Here is a 15,898-nt window from a genome sequence, read left to right on the forward strand (position 1 = left end):
CCACCTCAAGTCCCCAAGCCGACTCGGGCTCCCTACTCAATGGGTAGTCTGCTTCGCCCTCTGCCCCTCCCCCTACTCATCCTCTCACCGTCTTCTCTCTCAAATCAATAAATAAAATCTTTCTAAAAAAGAAAGAAAGAAAGGATACCCTAATGGATAAAGTTCAAACACTTCCCTAACAGTAAGAGAGGAAACTCCTGACTTTTCAGAACATGTTCTCACACCTCCCTACACCATCCCACTTGCTACACCTGCTGCCTGGAACTCCCATCCTACCCATTCGACCACTAAAGACCCGACACTCACCTCTCACGTCTGGACTACGTGATTATTACTACGGGCCACCATGACTGTCCACAATGCACATGCCTATCTCCTGGACTGAATTCTGAGTTGGCTGAGGACAGCAACCAACTCACCCAGTTTATTAATTTTTCATTTTTTTAAAGATTTTATTTATTATCTGATAGAGAGATAGAAAGCAGCAGAAAGAGAGATAGAAAGTAGGCAGAGCAGCAGGCAGAGGGAGAGGGAGAAGCAGGCTCTCCGCTGAGCAGAGAGCCCGATATGGGGCTCAATCCCAGGACCCTGGGAATATGACCTGAGCTGAAGGCAACCGTGTAACGAACTGAGCCACCCAGGCGCCCCAACTCATGCAGTTTATATCCCCAATGCCAATGTAGGGATCTACAGACAGACATCTGTTGGATGGCAGAATTAATGAGCAAGGAGTCTAGCCTTTAGTTTCCAAATTAGCCAAAACACTGGTATGTCCAGTCATAGAAAGAAAAAGTATTGAGTTTTGGTAAGTTCCTACCGGCTGTGCCAATCAAACACTGTTCCATCTTAGGAAGTGGGGACTGTGATGACCATCTGGCCTTCCAGATGATAAGACAGAGGCCTAGAGAAGCTAAGTCCAAAATTACACAGCTGGTAATTAGTGATTTGTGGCCGGAGTAGGCCTCTGATAGCAAAGCTCATACTTCATGCTCACGGTCTCTCCACCATCAGGACAGTGACCATGAGGATCCTGGCAATGATGGTGTTTACATATTGTTCTCAGGGGCCAAGCACTAATTCCCATAGCTATCAATATAAACAATATAACTGTTTATTACAAACCAGACAAATGTAACTATTTATTACAAACCAGGAAATGTGCTCAGATTTGCTAAATGCCCTAGGGCTACCCAGTAGCTAAAAATAATCTTTTCCCAAAAAGCAATCTATTCATTTGATCAATATAGTAAAATAAAAGAATATGCAATGTGGAACTATCTACGACAGATCCTCAAGGTGAAAATGAAGTGGTCAGGATAGGGAGGAGAGACAATCCCACTAGTGAACCCCAAGATCTTCTGCAGGCAGAGAAGAATTAGAATATCCAGTCAACACCTCAGACTAGTAGGTTGGTAAGAAACCTAAGACAAACTGAAGACAAAAATCACATGATGAACATGCAGAGAAATTTAAAAGAGGAAAAGGAATGCCTGGAAAAGCTATTTGGTCTCACAAGTGTCCAGGGGAATACATACGACCGTTTTCAACTATGCTGAGAATAACATCAGGGAAGCACAAAGGGCAGCTGGTTTTGTTTTATGTCTTCCTGAAAAGTTCAGAAATGTTTCTAATTCCTCACAGGTAAAGAAAAATCAGACCCAATCAAAACCAATCACTCTTCCCTGGAAAGCTTTGAAAGGAGGGGAAAAGCTCCTGACTTCTTCAGACACAGCTAAAGCGTCATGAAAATGTACAAGTCCTCAATGTTCTGAAACAAACACCCAAAATCAGCCCACTGCCTCCCTGTAACGGTAGTGAGACCCAGCGTGCAGAGAATATTCACCAAGGGCCGAGACACTTTACATGAAATCACAGTGAAAGTAACAAAAGCTAACAATTTCTGGAAACTTACTAGCCGCCAGGCACTGTTGGAAAGGCTCTACATAAACTAACTCACAAGCCCCCCAAGTCGGGATGGTGGGGGCTGTACCCATTTACAGATGAGGACGTCAAAGCACGAGAAAGTCAAAACTTGCCCACAGACCAACATGACTCGGGACAGGACACAACCAAGGTTCAAACTCCCAGCTCCAAATCCCACACCACCTTCCGCCGCCCCGCAGTTGGGGCTGCTGTTTTCGATTCCAATGAGAAACTTCCAGATTGTGCTCAGTAATCCCACATGGGAAGAAGATGCTTCTGTAGAACAATAACGTATCTAGCCCTGGCGGTACCCTCCAGTGCCTGCTGAGTTCTTCAGCCTTTATTTCTAGAAGGCAAATTATTCAAAAACTATGTCACAGCCTCGTCATCGGCCAGCGTGACGGGCAGTCCGTGGAATAATTGTAACGAAGCACAGGAATGGGTCTTTGCTCTTAGGGGAACACGGAGCAGGAGAACAACTCCGAGAGAGGGGTCAGGAGAAACGCATGCATTTCGGGGCCCAGTGCCTGCCCCCACTTCCTCCTGGGGCGGTTTCTAAGAACAGAAGCTGATGAAACAAGCTCTGCCTCTAATGTCCCCACATGTAAAGGGTGATGGACACTTCACACGAGGACTGGTACCTCTTGCTGTGGGATCTCAGAAGATCAAATAAACCTCCCTCCCACACCCTCACGCTTTGCATCTGGCGTGAGCCCAACAGTGCTGCTTATCGTGGAGACCCAGACGCCACACGCCGCTTCAGACGGGCCAGACTTCAGTCCTTCACAAACAGCCGGGCAGCTTTGGCTTCATCTGAGGATAGGCACTGTTATTTACTTGTTTTGAGTCTGCCTCGTGTTTTCCACATAAAGAAGGCTGTTCTGTTGTTGTTGGGTTTTTTTAAAGATTTTATCCATTTATTAGAGAGAGAGAGATCACAAGTAGGCAGAGAGAGAGGGGGAAGCAGGCTGCCCGCTGAGCAGAGAGCCTGATGAGGGGCTCGATCCCAGGACCCTGAGATCATGACCTGAGCCAAAGGCAGAGGCTTAACCCACTGAGCCACCCAAGCACCCCAAGAAGCCTTTTTTAAAAGGGGAAACTATCGCTCTTGCACATGGAAAGCCAGCATCATGGGTAAAAACAGAGTACAGATAAATGCAATTAAAGTATTAAATTCTGGGGCGCCTGGGTGGCTCAGTGGATTAAGCCGCTGCCTTTGGCTCAGGTCCTGATCTCAGGGTCCTGGGATCGAGCCCCATGTCCGGCTCCCTGCTCCGCAGGGGGCCTGCTTCCTCCTCTCTCTCTGCCTGCCTCTCTGCCTACTTGTGATCTCTCTCTCTGTCAAATAAATAAAATAAAATCTTTTAAAAAAAAAGTATTAAATTCTGTCTCTGCCCCTCTGCCAGAGGAAGACTGAGCCTGAAGCCTCTGTTTAAAGGGGAGGAGGGGTAAAATGGAGGGTAGTGCTGTTTTTGTAGGTCAGAAGGATCAAATATGAGCAATTTCATTTAATCCAACCTAACGATAATACCAAACCAAGTCTCACCACCTAACACCATGACATTTAACGCTTAAAATCATATTACACGTGCAGTGAAACAATCTCTCATTTAGGGAAACTGTGTGTTAGAAAACCAGGAGGGCATGTAGTGTCAGAGAATGAGCACCGCAGCAAGAAACAAAGTCTGTCTCCAGTCCCACTCCACGACGCACAAACTATGTGACCCACAAACCACGTGACCCACCCAAGCAAAGTCTGTGCCCGCAGCGCCAGTGTGTACTAGAAACTAAGTTAACGCTGCATAAATGACCCGCCTCCAAGTTTCTACACTGGTAAAAGTAGGGAAATCATCCCCGCTCCGGCTTGTCTATACTTCAGGGTCATTGCAAGGATCAAGTGAGACATGAACATTTTCAAACCACACAGTACTGTCACAAGAAAGACTGTCACTACAAAGCAGTAGCAACAGGGGACAGCTCTTGGGCACTGTGGGCAGCCTGTTTTCATAATAGCCACCTTCATCACAGCACCCAGATTTCATTTGAAGGTTTATTTCTTCCTCACTGGATCCTGTCTTGGGATGGTGAACCCAAGTAGACATCTTTTTCTTTTAAAGATTTTTTATGTATATATTAGACAGAGAGAGAGAGAGAGATCACAAGGAGGTAGAGAGCTAGGCAGAGAGAGAGGGCTGAGCAGATGTGGGGCTCGATCCCAGGAACCTGAGATCATGACCTGAGCCGAAGGCAAAGACTTAACCCACTGAGCCACCCAGGCGCCCTCCAAGTAGATATCTTACACTGAGCAAGCCAGTGGGGTCCCAGAAGCTCCTTCACCAACTCCTCCTGCTGGTGGTCAGGAGGGAAATCCTCCTGCTGGCGGTGGGGAGGGGGTCATGTGACCTGAGACCAGCCAAGCAGGTGTTTCCTCCCAGAATGTCGATCTTGAGCAGAATGAGAGTCACTTCAGCCGCAGAACTTTTACCATTCCTGCTAGAAGACCATTTCTGGGCCCCCATTTCCAGCTTAGGAGGCTTCCTTCCAAAGCTGTCTTGACTCTTTCCTGTTTCCAACCCTGGCTGGCCCTCAACTCTGTAAGCTCACAACTTCCTTAACTGGATTGGATTTCTGTTGCTTGTTTCCAAAGAGCCTTGGCAGAAACAGCTGTGACCGTCCTTTCAAGGGTTCCTACCAATGTTCATTCAACCAGCGGGAATTTAGCTGTGACCATAGGCCGCCAGTCCCAGTCATGCACAGAACTTTGCCTAGGACAATGAATTTAAAATAGCATTCAAAGATAACACTTGGCCTTTTGAGAAAAAAAATCCCTTGCAATTACCCATTATGTCTCAGCGGACACTGGTTCTTAGCTGCCTGTAGGAGAATGACACAGGAAAAGACAAAACTAAGGAGCTCCATCTTCCACATGGGGCTGAGAACTACACCTAGGGAAAGAAATCTCCCATCTTCGCTTGTTCCCTGAGAGCAAAAGAGAACGTCGATAAGGCTCACTGATTCACATCTGAGTCTCCCTTCTATTTGCAGACTGCTCGCCCCATCACCAGGTAGCATGGGCAGGAGTCACAGCTGAGTGATGACTGTCCCCACCAGACTTCCTTCCCTGTGGAGTGAAATTAACACCTACCTGGCAGGCAGTTCGACACACAGTATCTGACTTAATCCTCCCAACTGGCAGGGTAGATGTGATTCTGATCACCTTTTGAATGTGTGGGTTTTCCCCCATGCCACCAATGCTCTGATATCAGCTGGGTGTCCCACAACTCACCTCAATCCTGACACCATCTACCCAGAGACGGCATTAGATCCCACAGGTGAAGATCTCAGCTCTACAAGACTGCACACATTCCCCTCCTACTTCAGATGCTGGTCGCAAGCCCAGGTTATCGCCTGTATTTCTGACCGACTGGCTATGTATCTTGAAGATTCCCACAACTTCCTCTGTGGGTTAATCTGCCGGAGTGGCTCACAGTCCTCAAAGAAGGATTTTACTTACAAGATTACTGGTATGTTATAAAAGGATGTAACTCAGAACAGGCATGTGGAAGAGATGCGCAGGGCCAGGTAAGAGAAAAGAACATGGAGCCTCCATGTCCTCCCCAGGAACACCTCTCCCCGTGCCTCCTCGTGCTCACCAACCCGGAAGCTCTCTGAGCCCCATCCTTTTGGGGTTTTATGGAGCCTTCATTACATAAGCAGGATTGAATAAATCATTGGCCTTTGGCAACTGAACTCCATCTCCAACCTCCCTCCTCTCCCCAGTGGTGGGGGTGCTAGGAAAGAAAGTTCCAACCCTCTGATCACAGCGTTGGTTCTCCTGGCAACTGGCCCCCAACCTTTGGGACTTTCTAAAAGTCAGTTTCTAAAAGTCACATCAAAAGACACCTTTATGTCTCTTCTCACTTTGGGAATTCCAGGGGTTTTAGAGCTCAGTGCCAAGAATGACCAAGAACAAATACAAATATTTCCTGAGCCATGGTATAGAGCAAGGAAAAAAGATCCAAATGACCAGAACTCCGGTTGGGGATGGAGAACTGGTGTCAGGGATCTGAAGATTTCCCTAACAATTATTAAAAGGCTTTAGAGGGGCGCCTGGGTGGCTCAGTGGGTTGAGCCGCTGCCTTCGGCTCAGGTCATGATCTCGGGGTCCTGGGATCGAGTCCCGCATCGGGCTCTCTGCTTGGCGGCGAGCCTGCTTCCCTCTCTCTCTCTCTGCCTGCCTCTCTGTCTGCTTGTGATCTCTCTCTGTCAAGTAAATAAATAAAATCTTTAAAAAAAAAAAATTAAAAAAAAAAAAAGGCTTTAGAAACAAATAAAATGAGACAAAAATAGAAAAGGCTAGGCCAGGGTAGCTGGAGCAAAGAGCGAGACTGTGTTCGAGATGTGAGTCTTTTTCCAGAGAGCAAAGAGAAGCTGGGGAAGGCTGTCCACTGGGGGGGGGGCGGGGGGGGCGACTGGAAGGCTCACACATTCTGCAGAAGACTCTGCGCAGAGGAAGCAGGACAAGAAGGAAAAGAGGGAGTCAGTCTAGGGCAGCCGCCCTGTGGGAGAGGTGGTGACTGGAACAAGGGGACAGCAGGGGAGCTGGAGAGGAGGGAATCCATTTGAGATCACTTGTGGGGCGAGAACATGTGTCAGGGGTGCAGAAGAAAGGGCGCTCAACCATCTTTTCAGACCCCACAACAAAATGTTCACCGACTTTCCCTCTTGAGGTTAAGCTATCCCACAGAATAAGGACAATGATGTGGCCTTTCCTACATGAAGGTCGTGCCACCTTTCCCCAAACACATTTCAAAGATAAGACCAAGACTGTTATGGAGAAGGAACCCTCAAGGTGAGGGGAAAAACTGATTTTTTTAAACCCAGCTTCAAAATCAACAAAATCACAAAATGTGCTGTAACATGGGGAGAACAGACTCCGGAGCCCTAGAAACTGGGGTCCCACTTGCAGGTCTAACTTTCTCAGATACCCCACCGAGGCTGGATTAGCCTACCTCCCTGTGTCTCTTTCCTGATCTGTAAAGAAGGAATAACACCACCACTCCTCCCAGTGCTGTCCCGAAGACCAAGCATCAACATGAATCCGGAGCGGCCAGAAGAAGCCACAGCTGTCACTATTAATACAAAGCAGCATACTCCTTTTAGCCTTGAACTACAGATTTCGTTGAAGAAATTAACTGTTTAACTTCCACTATAAAACATAACACTGCACCCAATAAAAATCTTAGTAGTAAATTCCATTATATAAGAACACATTACTCTAACACTTAGAGATGGATTCTCTCTCTCAGGAAAAGAACTGGACAATCATGAAAAAAAAAAAAGTGAGGAAGAAGTCCTGAATCCACATACCCACACACATCCACACGGATGCACACGCGCACACGCTCACATGCTCGTGCGCGTACACGCGGCAGTCTTGGACGGGATGGAGCGCTGCATTATTGATTAGTGAGCCTCCCAGATGATTCTGATGCGGGGGACCTTGCATCCCCAAATCAAGACCCCTGTGCTGACTGGGGCCAGGCCCCACAGTGGAGCCTCAGGAGAAACTGATGCAATAAACAGACTCGAGATCTGACGCCACAAGCATGTGCTGAGAAGCGAACGTGTGACGGGCATGAAATGTCCATGCAAAACGCTGAAAGTTACACACCAAAGGAGCTGCCCCCTGCCCTCAGGGCTCAAACCTCGTGGTGGCTCAGATATTTAAACACCTGACCACGCACGAAGCAATGCTCACGCTCACCGGGACAGCGAGTCTTTCCTGAGCACCCTCTCCATGCTTCCAGACACCGGGGTACTGCCGCAAGTAAGTCAGCAAACATCCCTGCCCGCACAGAGCTGACATTACGACACAGAGAGGCAGAAATCAACAAAATAAAAAAGCCTAACAGTCTGCTGTTGGTGCTAAGGGTTAGGGAGAAGAACTAGAGGAAAAAGAGACAAAATAAAGGAGGGGTAGAATTTTAAGTCTGCACCAGTTCAAACAGTCCCGGCAGCTTCTATTAACATGTAGCAAGCACTCCGGGCTTTGCTCGCGGCCGGTCAAGTGTGGCAGACTCGGGTCTGAAAGGACAGACAGGGGACTGGCTCTGCCGGGCGGGGTGGGGGCCGTGGCCAGTCTCCAGGATGAGCCAGATGCTGATCAAGTGAGTTCCCTTCCTTCTCTTCCTTTGCGGGAATGCTCCTCCTGCCGCCATGAATCAGGCCTGAATGACTTCACAGAGCAAACGCCTGTGTGTCTCTTACCTTTGCCAAAACATTTCCGGCTCTTCCCAGTCAATGTGAGAAGCTCATGCGATTACATCAGCCCTTCCTGGGTCATGAAGGTCAATGGCAATTTTCAGGACTTGTTTCTTTTTTAATTATAAAAGAAACACATGATCGCACTAAAAAATACTACTGACTCTGAAAAACAATCTGAGGGTTTTGAAGGGGCGGGGGGGGGGGGAGGTCGGGGGAGCCAGGTGGTGGGTATTGTGGAGGGCACGTATTGCATGGAGTACTGGGTGTGGTGCATAAACAATGAATTCTGTTACACTGAAAAGAAATTTTTAAAAAAAATGAAAAATATCAGAAAGTGTAAGGATTCTCAATATTCTCAACCCCAGGATTACCTCTGTTCACGGTCTGGTAGGTTTTTCACTGGAGTGGTGGTTTAACATCACAGGCATCACTCTGCATCCACAGAACTTTGTATCTTACTCTTTGCATTTTAACTACATACATAATTTGTAAATTACCACATATGCATTTCTCTGCTTAAAACAAGTGTTGTATGGACGTAAATTTTATTTTTTTTTATTTTTTAAGATTTTATTTATTTATTTGACAGAGAGAGACACAGCAAGAGAGGGAACACAAGCAATGGGAGAGGAAGAAGCAGGCTCCCCGCTGAGCAGGGAGCTCGATGCGGGGCTCGATCCCAGGACCCTGGGATCACGACCAGAGCCGAAGGCAGGCACTGAAGGACTGAGCCCCCCAGGCACCCCCGGCCATCAGTGTTGATGGCTACTTAAGATCCCTCCTACTGACGCAGTGCACTTTACTAACCACCTTCCACCTGCTGAGCATTTAGATTTCAGAGTTGTCATCGTGATCAATTACCCTGAAAATAACTTTATGCAGAAAGGTATTTCGGGTAATTCCCTCAGAAGGGACCGCTCGAGGGAGGGAATATCACAGGAAGTGGGAAACACTCCAGACAGGTAATCCCAGCATGGGTATACAGATCCCCCAAACTGAATCACCACACCACTCAGCTGCAGAGGCAGAACACAGAAGCTAGTCATGCCTGGCCGCCATTTGGTCTTGACAGTAAATGGTCTTAGAAGGGACACGTTTACCTGCTGTCGGAATCCGAGGCGATCTCCTTTCTTCCTCCAAAGCGGATCTGGCACTGCACGGAAAAAGAAGCCGCTGAGATCAGCAGTTGGGACGGGACACTGAGACATCACAAAGAGCCCACACAGGTTTTCAGGATCCTGGGACACAGACAGCCAGGAACCCCAGGTGCCCTGGGTGTCAAGCCAAGACATTAGATGGTGGACAACCCAGCCTTCTAGCCACTGCTTACAGGAAGCCCTTATCTCCCACACGTGCAGAGGGGAGCCTTGTGGGAAAACAACACCAAGAGGAAAACAAAAGCACACGGCCTTCTGCGAATTATCTAGGAAGCTTCTTCCGTCCGTCAGCAGCTGGTGAACAGAGAGCTCCCAAAGGGACAAGTAAAACTTACACAAATCTGTGATGATGGGTGCCTTTGGAAAGGGCCCCGAAGTTGTTATGACTGCGTATAAAATTAGGGCAGCGTGATTCAAGCTTCAACCATGTCATCCAGTTGAGCTGTACGACAGTTCACCCAGGGTGGGTACAGATAAAAGCCAACCATTCTTTCTTCTTTAATTGTGGCAAAACACAGGTAACATGAAATTCACCATTTTAACCATTTTTAGTTATACACCATTCAATTCGCAATACTGTATCACCATCAGCAGTAGCCACCACTGTTTTTTAAAGGTGTGGAATCTCCACTGTGGGTAGCAGGCTTGCAAGATTCCAGAACTTACTCTCCAAAGAATGAATGAATGAGTGAACGAATGAATGATTTTAAATGATATCTATGTCAGAACTCATGGAACTGCACACTTCAGTGTATTTTATTGTATGCCTCGGTTATTCCTCAGGAAGACGGACTTCCAAAAGGTCGTGTGCAACACTTTCCAGCACACGCCACACCAGGACGCCTAGAAGCCCGGGAGATGCCAAGTTCTCAGAGTTCAGGTCAACGCTTGACACGCGTTTCTACGAAAGTATTTACCTCCCTATGTGCTGACTGCACGCACAGCACTGTCAGTCACGCCCTCCACGGCGTGAGCGACCCAGAATTCCCAGCGCTGCATCCCAGCTCTGCTACGTATTGCCTCTAACTCCTTAAGCAAATGGTTGGCTCTTTCCCAGCTTCAGCTGCTTTGTCCGTAAACCGGAAAGAACTGCAGGAACCATCTCACAGGGCGGTTGGAAGGATTAGAGGGCAAGCACTTAGCAGAGAGCCTGGCATGGGACTTACGCAGGTGCAGTTAACGACGCGTGTCTGGCACGCGCAGGCAAGCACACCGAAGTCAGCCTCGTGTTCCAGCTCGCTTCCACACCCAGCCAAAAGCCGGTATCAAAAATCGCGTCAAGCAATCAGAGTGGACCCATGCGCCCCCCGGGCATGGCTTCCTTCCTCCTGCGTGTCTGCATTCTTGTGCCCACGGGGCACTAACTCTAGCCACCACCTCAGCACCCGGAAGAGTTGCCCTAAAACACAACTGTGTGGAAGTGAGACTCTGAAACTGACATCAGTGCCCTTCTCAAAGGGACATCATGAAGGACAGAATCCTCCTAAGGCATTAGAAAGTCAGGACACAGGGTGATTGTGTCACTACTTCCGACTGCCCTCTCTGCTCCATCGTGCCATGGGGGACACTCCGAGCCTCGCAGCTCCCAGAAGGAAAGTGGGAGTAGGTCTGTGCATACAGGGAAGGGCAGAAAGGACTTGGACATGCACTGCCTGAAACGGTCACTGGACCTCAAAGTCAAATGGGAGCTTTCCTCTTACCTGTTTCACTGCATCCAGCAGACGCTCCAGCAGAAACTGTCTTTTCAGGTCATTGTTCTGTGATCCTAAAATGCAACGAGGCTTCATTAGTTCTGTTTGACATAAGCCTTCTGCCAAGACTTCCTGCCACTGTCCCCACTGGCATCAGCCTCCTCTGTAATGAAGGCACCAAAAGTCTGCACCATTACAGTGAAGTCTGGCCATCTGCCTATTGCTACATCACAGGAAAGCAGCTCAATGAATGTCCGCCACATCTGAAAACTGTGTCCAGAAAGGTCTAACTCAGGGTTTCTCAACCTTGGCGCCACTGACGTTTGGGCCAGATCACTCTATGTGGTGGGGGCTGCCCCGTGGAGTGCAGGAAGCCTACAGGATCCCTGGCCTCTACCCACCAGACCATTAGCAAAACACGCACGTGCATGCACACACACACACACACACACGCACCCCATAGCTGTGGCTACAAAAATGTCTCCGGGTACTGCACAACCGTCCTCTGGGGGACAAAACTGCCTCCAGCTGAGAACCAGCAGAGTCTGCCTTACCAGGTCAGTTCCCTAGTATGCCAGGCACTGCCCATCGGCTGACCTCGCCATTAATTCCGACATCCTTTCCCCATGCCACCTCCCAGGGTACAAGCTGAAAGGCCTAATTACTCCTATTCTCGGCCCCTTTTAGAAGGCTGACCTTAAGAAGTTCTAGCTGACGAGATGTAAGTGGAAGGGCACTGGGAGGGCTCGGGGAAAACCATGCCTTCCTGATTTAAAAAAACAAAACAAAACACGCTAATGGTTTCATTCCTCCTTACATCCCTCACACCTTCATCATAACCGAGGTGGGGGGTGGTGGGGGGATGGCCAGAGTAGCACTGTGCAGCCGTGAGGCAACAGCCCCCGGGGAAGGCCAAGAGAACTGCAGAGACACACCATTTCACTGCTGAACCAATACTAGAAACCTCCCGCCTCTCACAGAGCAAACGACCCTGTTTACTCAAACCACTGGACGCCGGGTTGTTACTTGCAACCCAAAGCGTTCCTAGTCGATACACACGGCATGCGCCGAAATTCCATTTGAAACGGTATGAGGCAGGGACACTTCAGAGCACCAAGCAGAGCGCTCTACAGCTACACCTGAGGGCCAACAGGAGGCCCAGGGACTCCAGTCAACAGAGACACGGCTCCAGACAGAGAACACAGTTCTCTGTGTTCACACTTCCAAGGAGACTCAATTCAGGGGCGCAAGAGCAGACGCCCTACACCACAGGCCCCGAAGTGCCAGCAAGCTGCTTCTCACTTGGGCCATTTACCGTGGGCTTCGCCAGGGAGTCCCAGCAGGGCCTCACCGCGGAGATGGTGAGTGATTCATCCGAGTTATGTCAGGGCCACTCGGCTGAGCTCAACAGTGGCCATGTGTTGAGCACGTCCTGCAGGCCAGGCCCTGAGCGCTCTGCCGGCATCACGTCCTGTCACTTCTACAGTCCCCGCACAAGCGAAGTATTAGGATCCCCACACCGCAGATGGGAACCTGAAGCCCGGAGACGATGGCAAGCGTGTGCACTGACCCCCTGGGTATTTATTTGACTTCTACTGAGTGCCCGGCAATGTGCTGAGTGCTGGGGACACGGGAGCGAAATGGTATAGAAGAACCAGCCTCCCATGGCGTAAAAATCGCACCTGAGTAACCTAAACTGAGATGACATCAGAGTCATACCAAGAAGAAAAACCAAACAGGGTGATGAGACAGGGAGGAAGGAAGAAGGCCCCACTCACCAGGGCAGTGGTGGAAGGCCCCTCCACACAGGTGACCTGTGAGCCGAGTCCTTTATAAAGAGAAGGAGCAACCCCGGAGAGACATGGGAGCCCAGCTTTCCAGGCAGGGCAGATAGCCAGGGCAAATGCCCAGAGGCAGGAACAAGCTTGGCTTCTGGTCTCCCAGGACCAGAAGGAAGTCTGCTGTGACTTGAGCAAAAAGCAAAAATGAGGAAGGAAAGATTAGACAGGCAGGCAGGGGCCAGTCACAAAGGGCCTCGTGAACCAAAATAACAGGTTTTGTTCTAATCTGAATATGCACTAGTGGAACTGTGACCCTTATTCAAGACGGTGCCCCCTGAGAGTCTGTGTGGGGGCCACCACACAAGGCTCGCTCCAGGCGCACTGATGAAACCAGGGTGTAGACACGCCACAGACACACGGTGATAGCAACTGACTTTCCGGACGCTGTCATTGCTATTTTTCTCAGGGGAGGTTGAGAAAGGGGGTTTGAGAAAGGCCACGCTGGAGTGTCATTCAGGATGGTTGGAGACTCCCCCCACCACACCCAAAGCCCCCCAAACCCTCTCCCGATGCCCCTGACTATCAGCACATCTTATTTTTTGGTTCAGCAGGTTTAGCTTCTGCTCTTCTCTAACACGAGGATGAACAAGCGAGGCTTGCTTTCTTCCTTCTGCCAAGCACTGCATCCAACAACGCTACCTGCCCTTGGGCAATGCCAGCTGGAAACTTGACAAGGTTTTCCACCCTGAAATGCTTTGCTATTTTTTTTTATCATAGAAGTCATTTATGTGATAGAATTATTATATGACCCAGCGATTCCAGATGTGAGCAGACACCCAAAAGAATTGAAAGCGGGGTCTCAAGGAGATACTGTATGCCCATGTTTACAGCAGCATCATTGACAGTAGCTGAGACGTGAAAGCAACCCAAGTGTCGACTGGCAGACAGACGGATAAGCAAAATGGGGTCTGTCCACACGATGCACCATTATTATTCAGCCTTCAAAAGGAAGGAAATTCTGCACAATGCTGCATGCACGAGCCTTGAGGACATTAGGCTAAGTGAAATAAGCCAGTGCCCAAAGAGATAAATAATACATGATTCTACTTGTAAGAAGTAGTCAAAATCAGACACAGAAATTATGATGGTGTTTTCCGGGGACTGGGGAGAGGGAGGATGGGGAGTTAGTGTTAGTGGGGACAGAGTTTCAGTTTTACAGGGTGGAAAGAATCAAGGGGACGGGCAGCGGTGTAGGCCACACAACGGTGTGAATGTATTGTGCGCTTAAGGTGCTTAAGACGGAGAATTTCGTTATGTATATTTTACCACGGTAAAAAAGTTAATTCGTGTAAAAAAAAAAAACTATAAATCAGGAAAACAAGTACAATGAAAATTAAAATTTCAGGGCGCCCAGGAGGCTCAGTCAGTTAACGTCTACCTTCGAATCGAGTCCCGCATTGGGCTTCCTGCTTAGTGAGGAGCCTGCTTCTCCCTCTCCCTATGCTGCTCCCCCTGCTTGTGCACTCTCTCGCTCTTTCTCACTCTCTCAAATAAGTAAATAAAAACATTTTAAACATTTTTAAAAAAAAGAAAGGAAAAATCTCCATCATCTCATTACTGATCATTTTTAGTGCCGTGATTCTCAAACTTTCACATTTACACGAAATCTCTTGGGCTCTTGTTAAAGACAGGTTCTGATTTAGCGGTCTGGGTGGGGCTTGGGGCTAGGTATTTCTCACTAGTTCCCGGATGCTGCTGAAGCTGCTGGTTCCTGACGCACCCTCGCATAGCAAGGATTCTGCTCCCCACCCGTCCTGATACGCAAGATGATCCTGATCTTTTCTACGGTATCTTGATCCACTGCTCTTTCTAGATGAGATGTCAGCAGCCTCCCCTGCCTCACCTGGCAAAGCCTCTCGCTGTGCTGGGAAGAAAAGCCTGTTCACTACAGAGGAACGGTCTGAGGCTGCACAGCCCTCAGTCCTCCACTCACCGTCCCTGGCTGCAGTCCCTCTGCAGGGGAGAAGTGTGCCTGACCTCAGCAGAGGCACCAGTGGCCATCCTGGCCCTAACTGGGGATTCAGAGAAGGGAGGCTCAGAAGGTGCAGGGCGCACAGGTGTGCGTGGGAGCACGTGCACCCGGCAAGAGGTGCCCGGGAGGCCATGGCCATGAGGCGCAGCGGAAGGAGGACCAGTGGGAAGTCACAAGGCATCATGAGTTCTCATCCCGGCAAAGCGGCTTGCTGGCCATGTGACAGGGACAGTCACTTCCCTTCTCTGGGCACTGGTTTCTGCATGAGATCATACTCTCCTAGCTCCGCAGTTTGGAACATGGGGCCCCGGTGCAGACAGGCAGGTAGAGCAATCTGAGCTACAGGGTCTTTCCTGCCTCCTTCCAGTGACCAAGGGGACACGACAGCACCCCTGCCAGTGCCAGGAAGAATCCCCCAGTCTCAAATGCTGCAGCCACCAGGGGGGAGCAGGGAGGCAACGCCTGCCCACTGAGCTTCAACAGTGGGGAAGCCATGAAGTGACTGACCTTTAACCCTTGACGTAGGAAACGTGGCTCCATTCACCAGGGCACTGAGGCTCAGCGTGGAACCTAAGGCCAGCCCCATGGGAAGTTCCCAAGGACAGATTCAGTGTCGAGCCCGCTAGCTCCAGGCTCGGCCGTCTGCTGAATCTTGCTGCTCTCCAGCCTTGCAGTAAACCTCCAGTCAAGCCCCACTGCCGCTCAGGGATGATTTCTCAGTAATTCTCTGGGAAGGGAAGCCCCAGCCTTCCCGGCCTCTTCCTTTTCCAAAGGCGGCCCTCAGTGCACACTACTGACCACGTGTGCCACAACAGGCCTCTTTTGAATTTCTTGGTAGATCACCATCAAAAACGAAAGCAGAGGGGCGCCTGGGTGGCTCAGTGGGTTAAGCCTCTGCCTTCGGCTCAGGTCATGATCCCAGGGTCCTGGGATGGAGCCCCGCATCGGGGTCTTGGCTCGGCAGGGAGCCTGCTTCCCCCACTCCCTCTCTGCCTACTTATAATCTCTGTCTGTCGAAATAAATAAATAAATAATTTTTTTTTAAAA

General features: G+C 49.4%; 1 protein-coding gene across 3 annotated transcripts in view; it reads right to left on the minus strand.

Annotated features, from left to right (window-relative positions):
• The window catches only part of SNX29 (sorting nexin 29), a 476,823-nt gene that overhangs the window by 446,174 nt on the left and 14,751 nt on the right, over positions 1-15,898 (minus strand). For all 3 annotated transcript variants that reach the window (XM_045993249.1, XM_045993250.1, XM_045993251.1), the window contains exons 2-3: positions 11,048-11,112; positions 9,291-9,343 (exon numbers count right to left, since the gene is read on the minus strand). In XM_045993249.1, the coding sequence (XP_045849205.1) occupies positions 9,291-9,343; positions 11,048-11,112 (118 nt within the window). The remainder of the gene's footprint in view (positions 1-9,290; positions 9,344-11,047; positions 11,113-15,898) is intronic.

The sequence above is a fragment of the Meles meles genome, chromosome 21 (assembly GCF_922984935.1).
Source record: "Meles meles chromosome 21, mMelMel3.1 paternal haplotype, whole genome shotgun sequence".
Lineage (NCBI taxonomy): Eukaryota > Metazoa > Chordata > Mammalia > Carnivora > Mustelidae > Meles > Meles meles.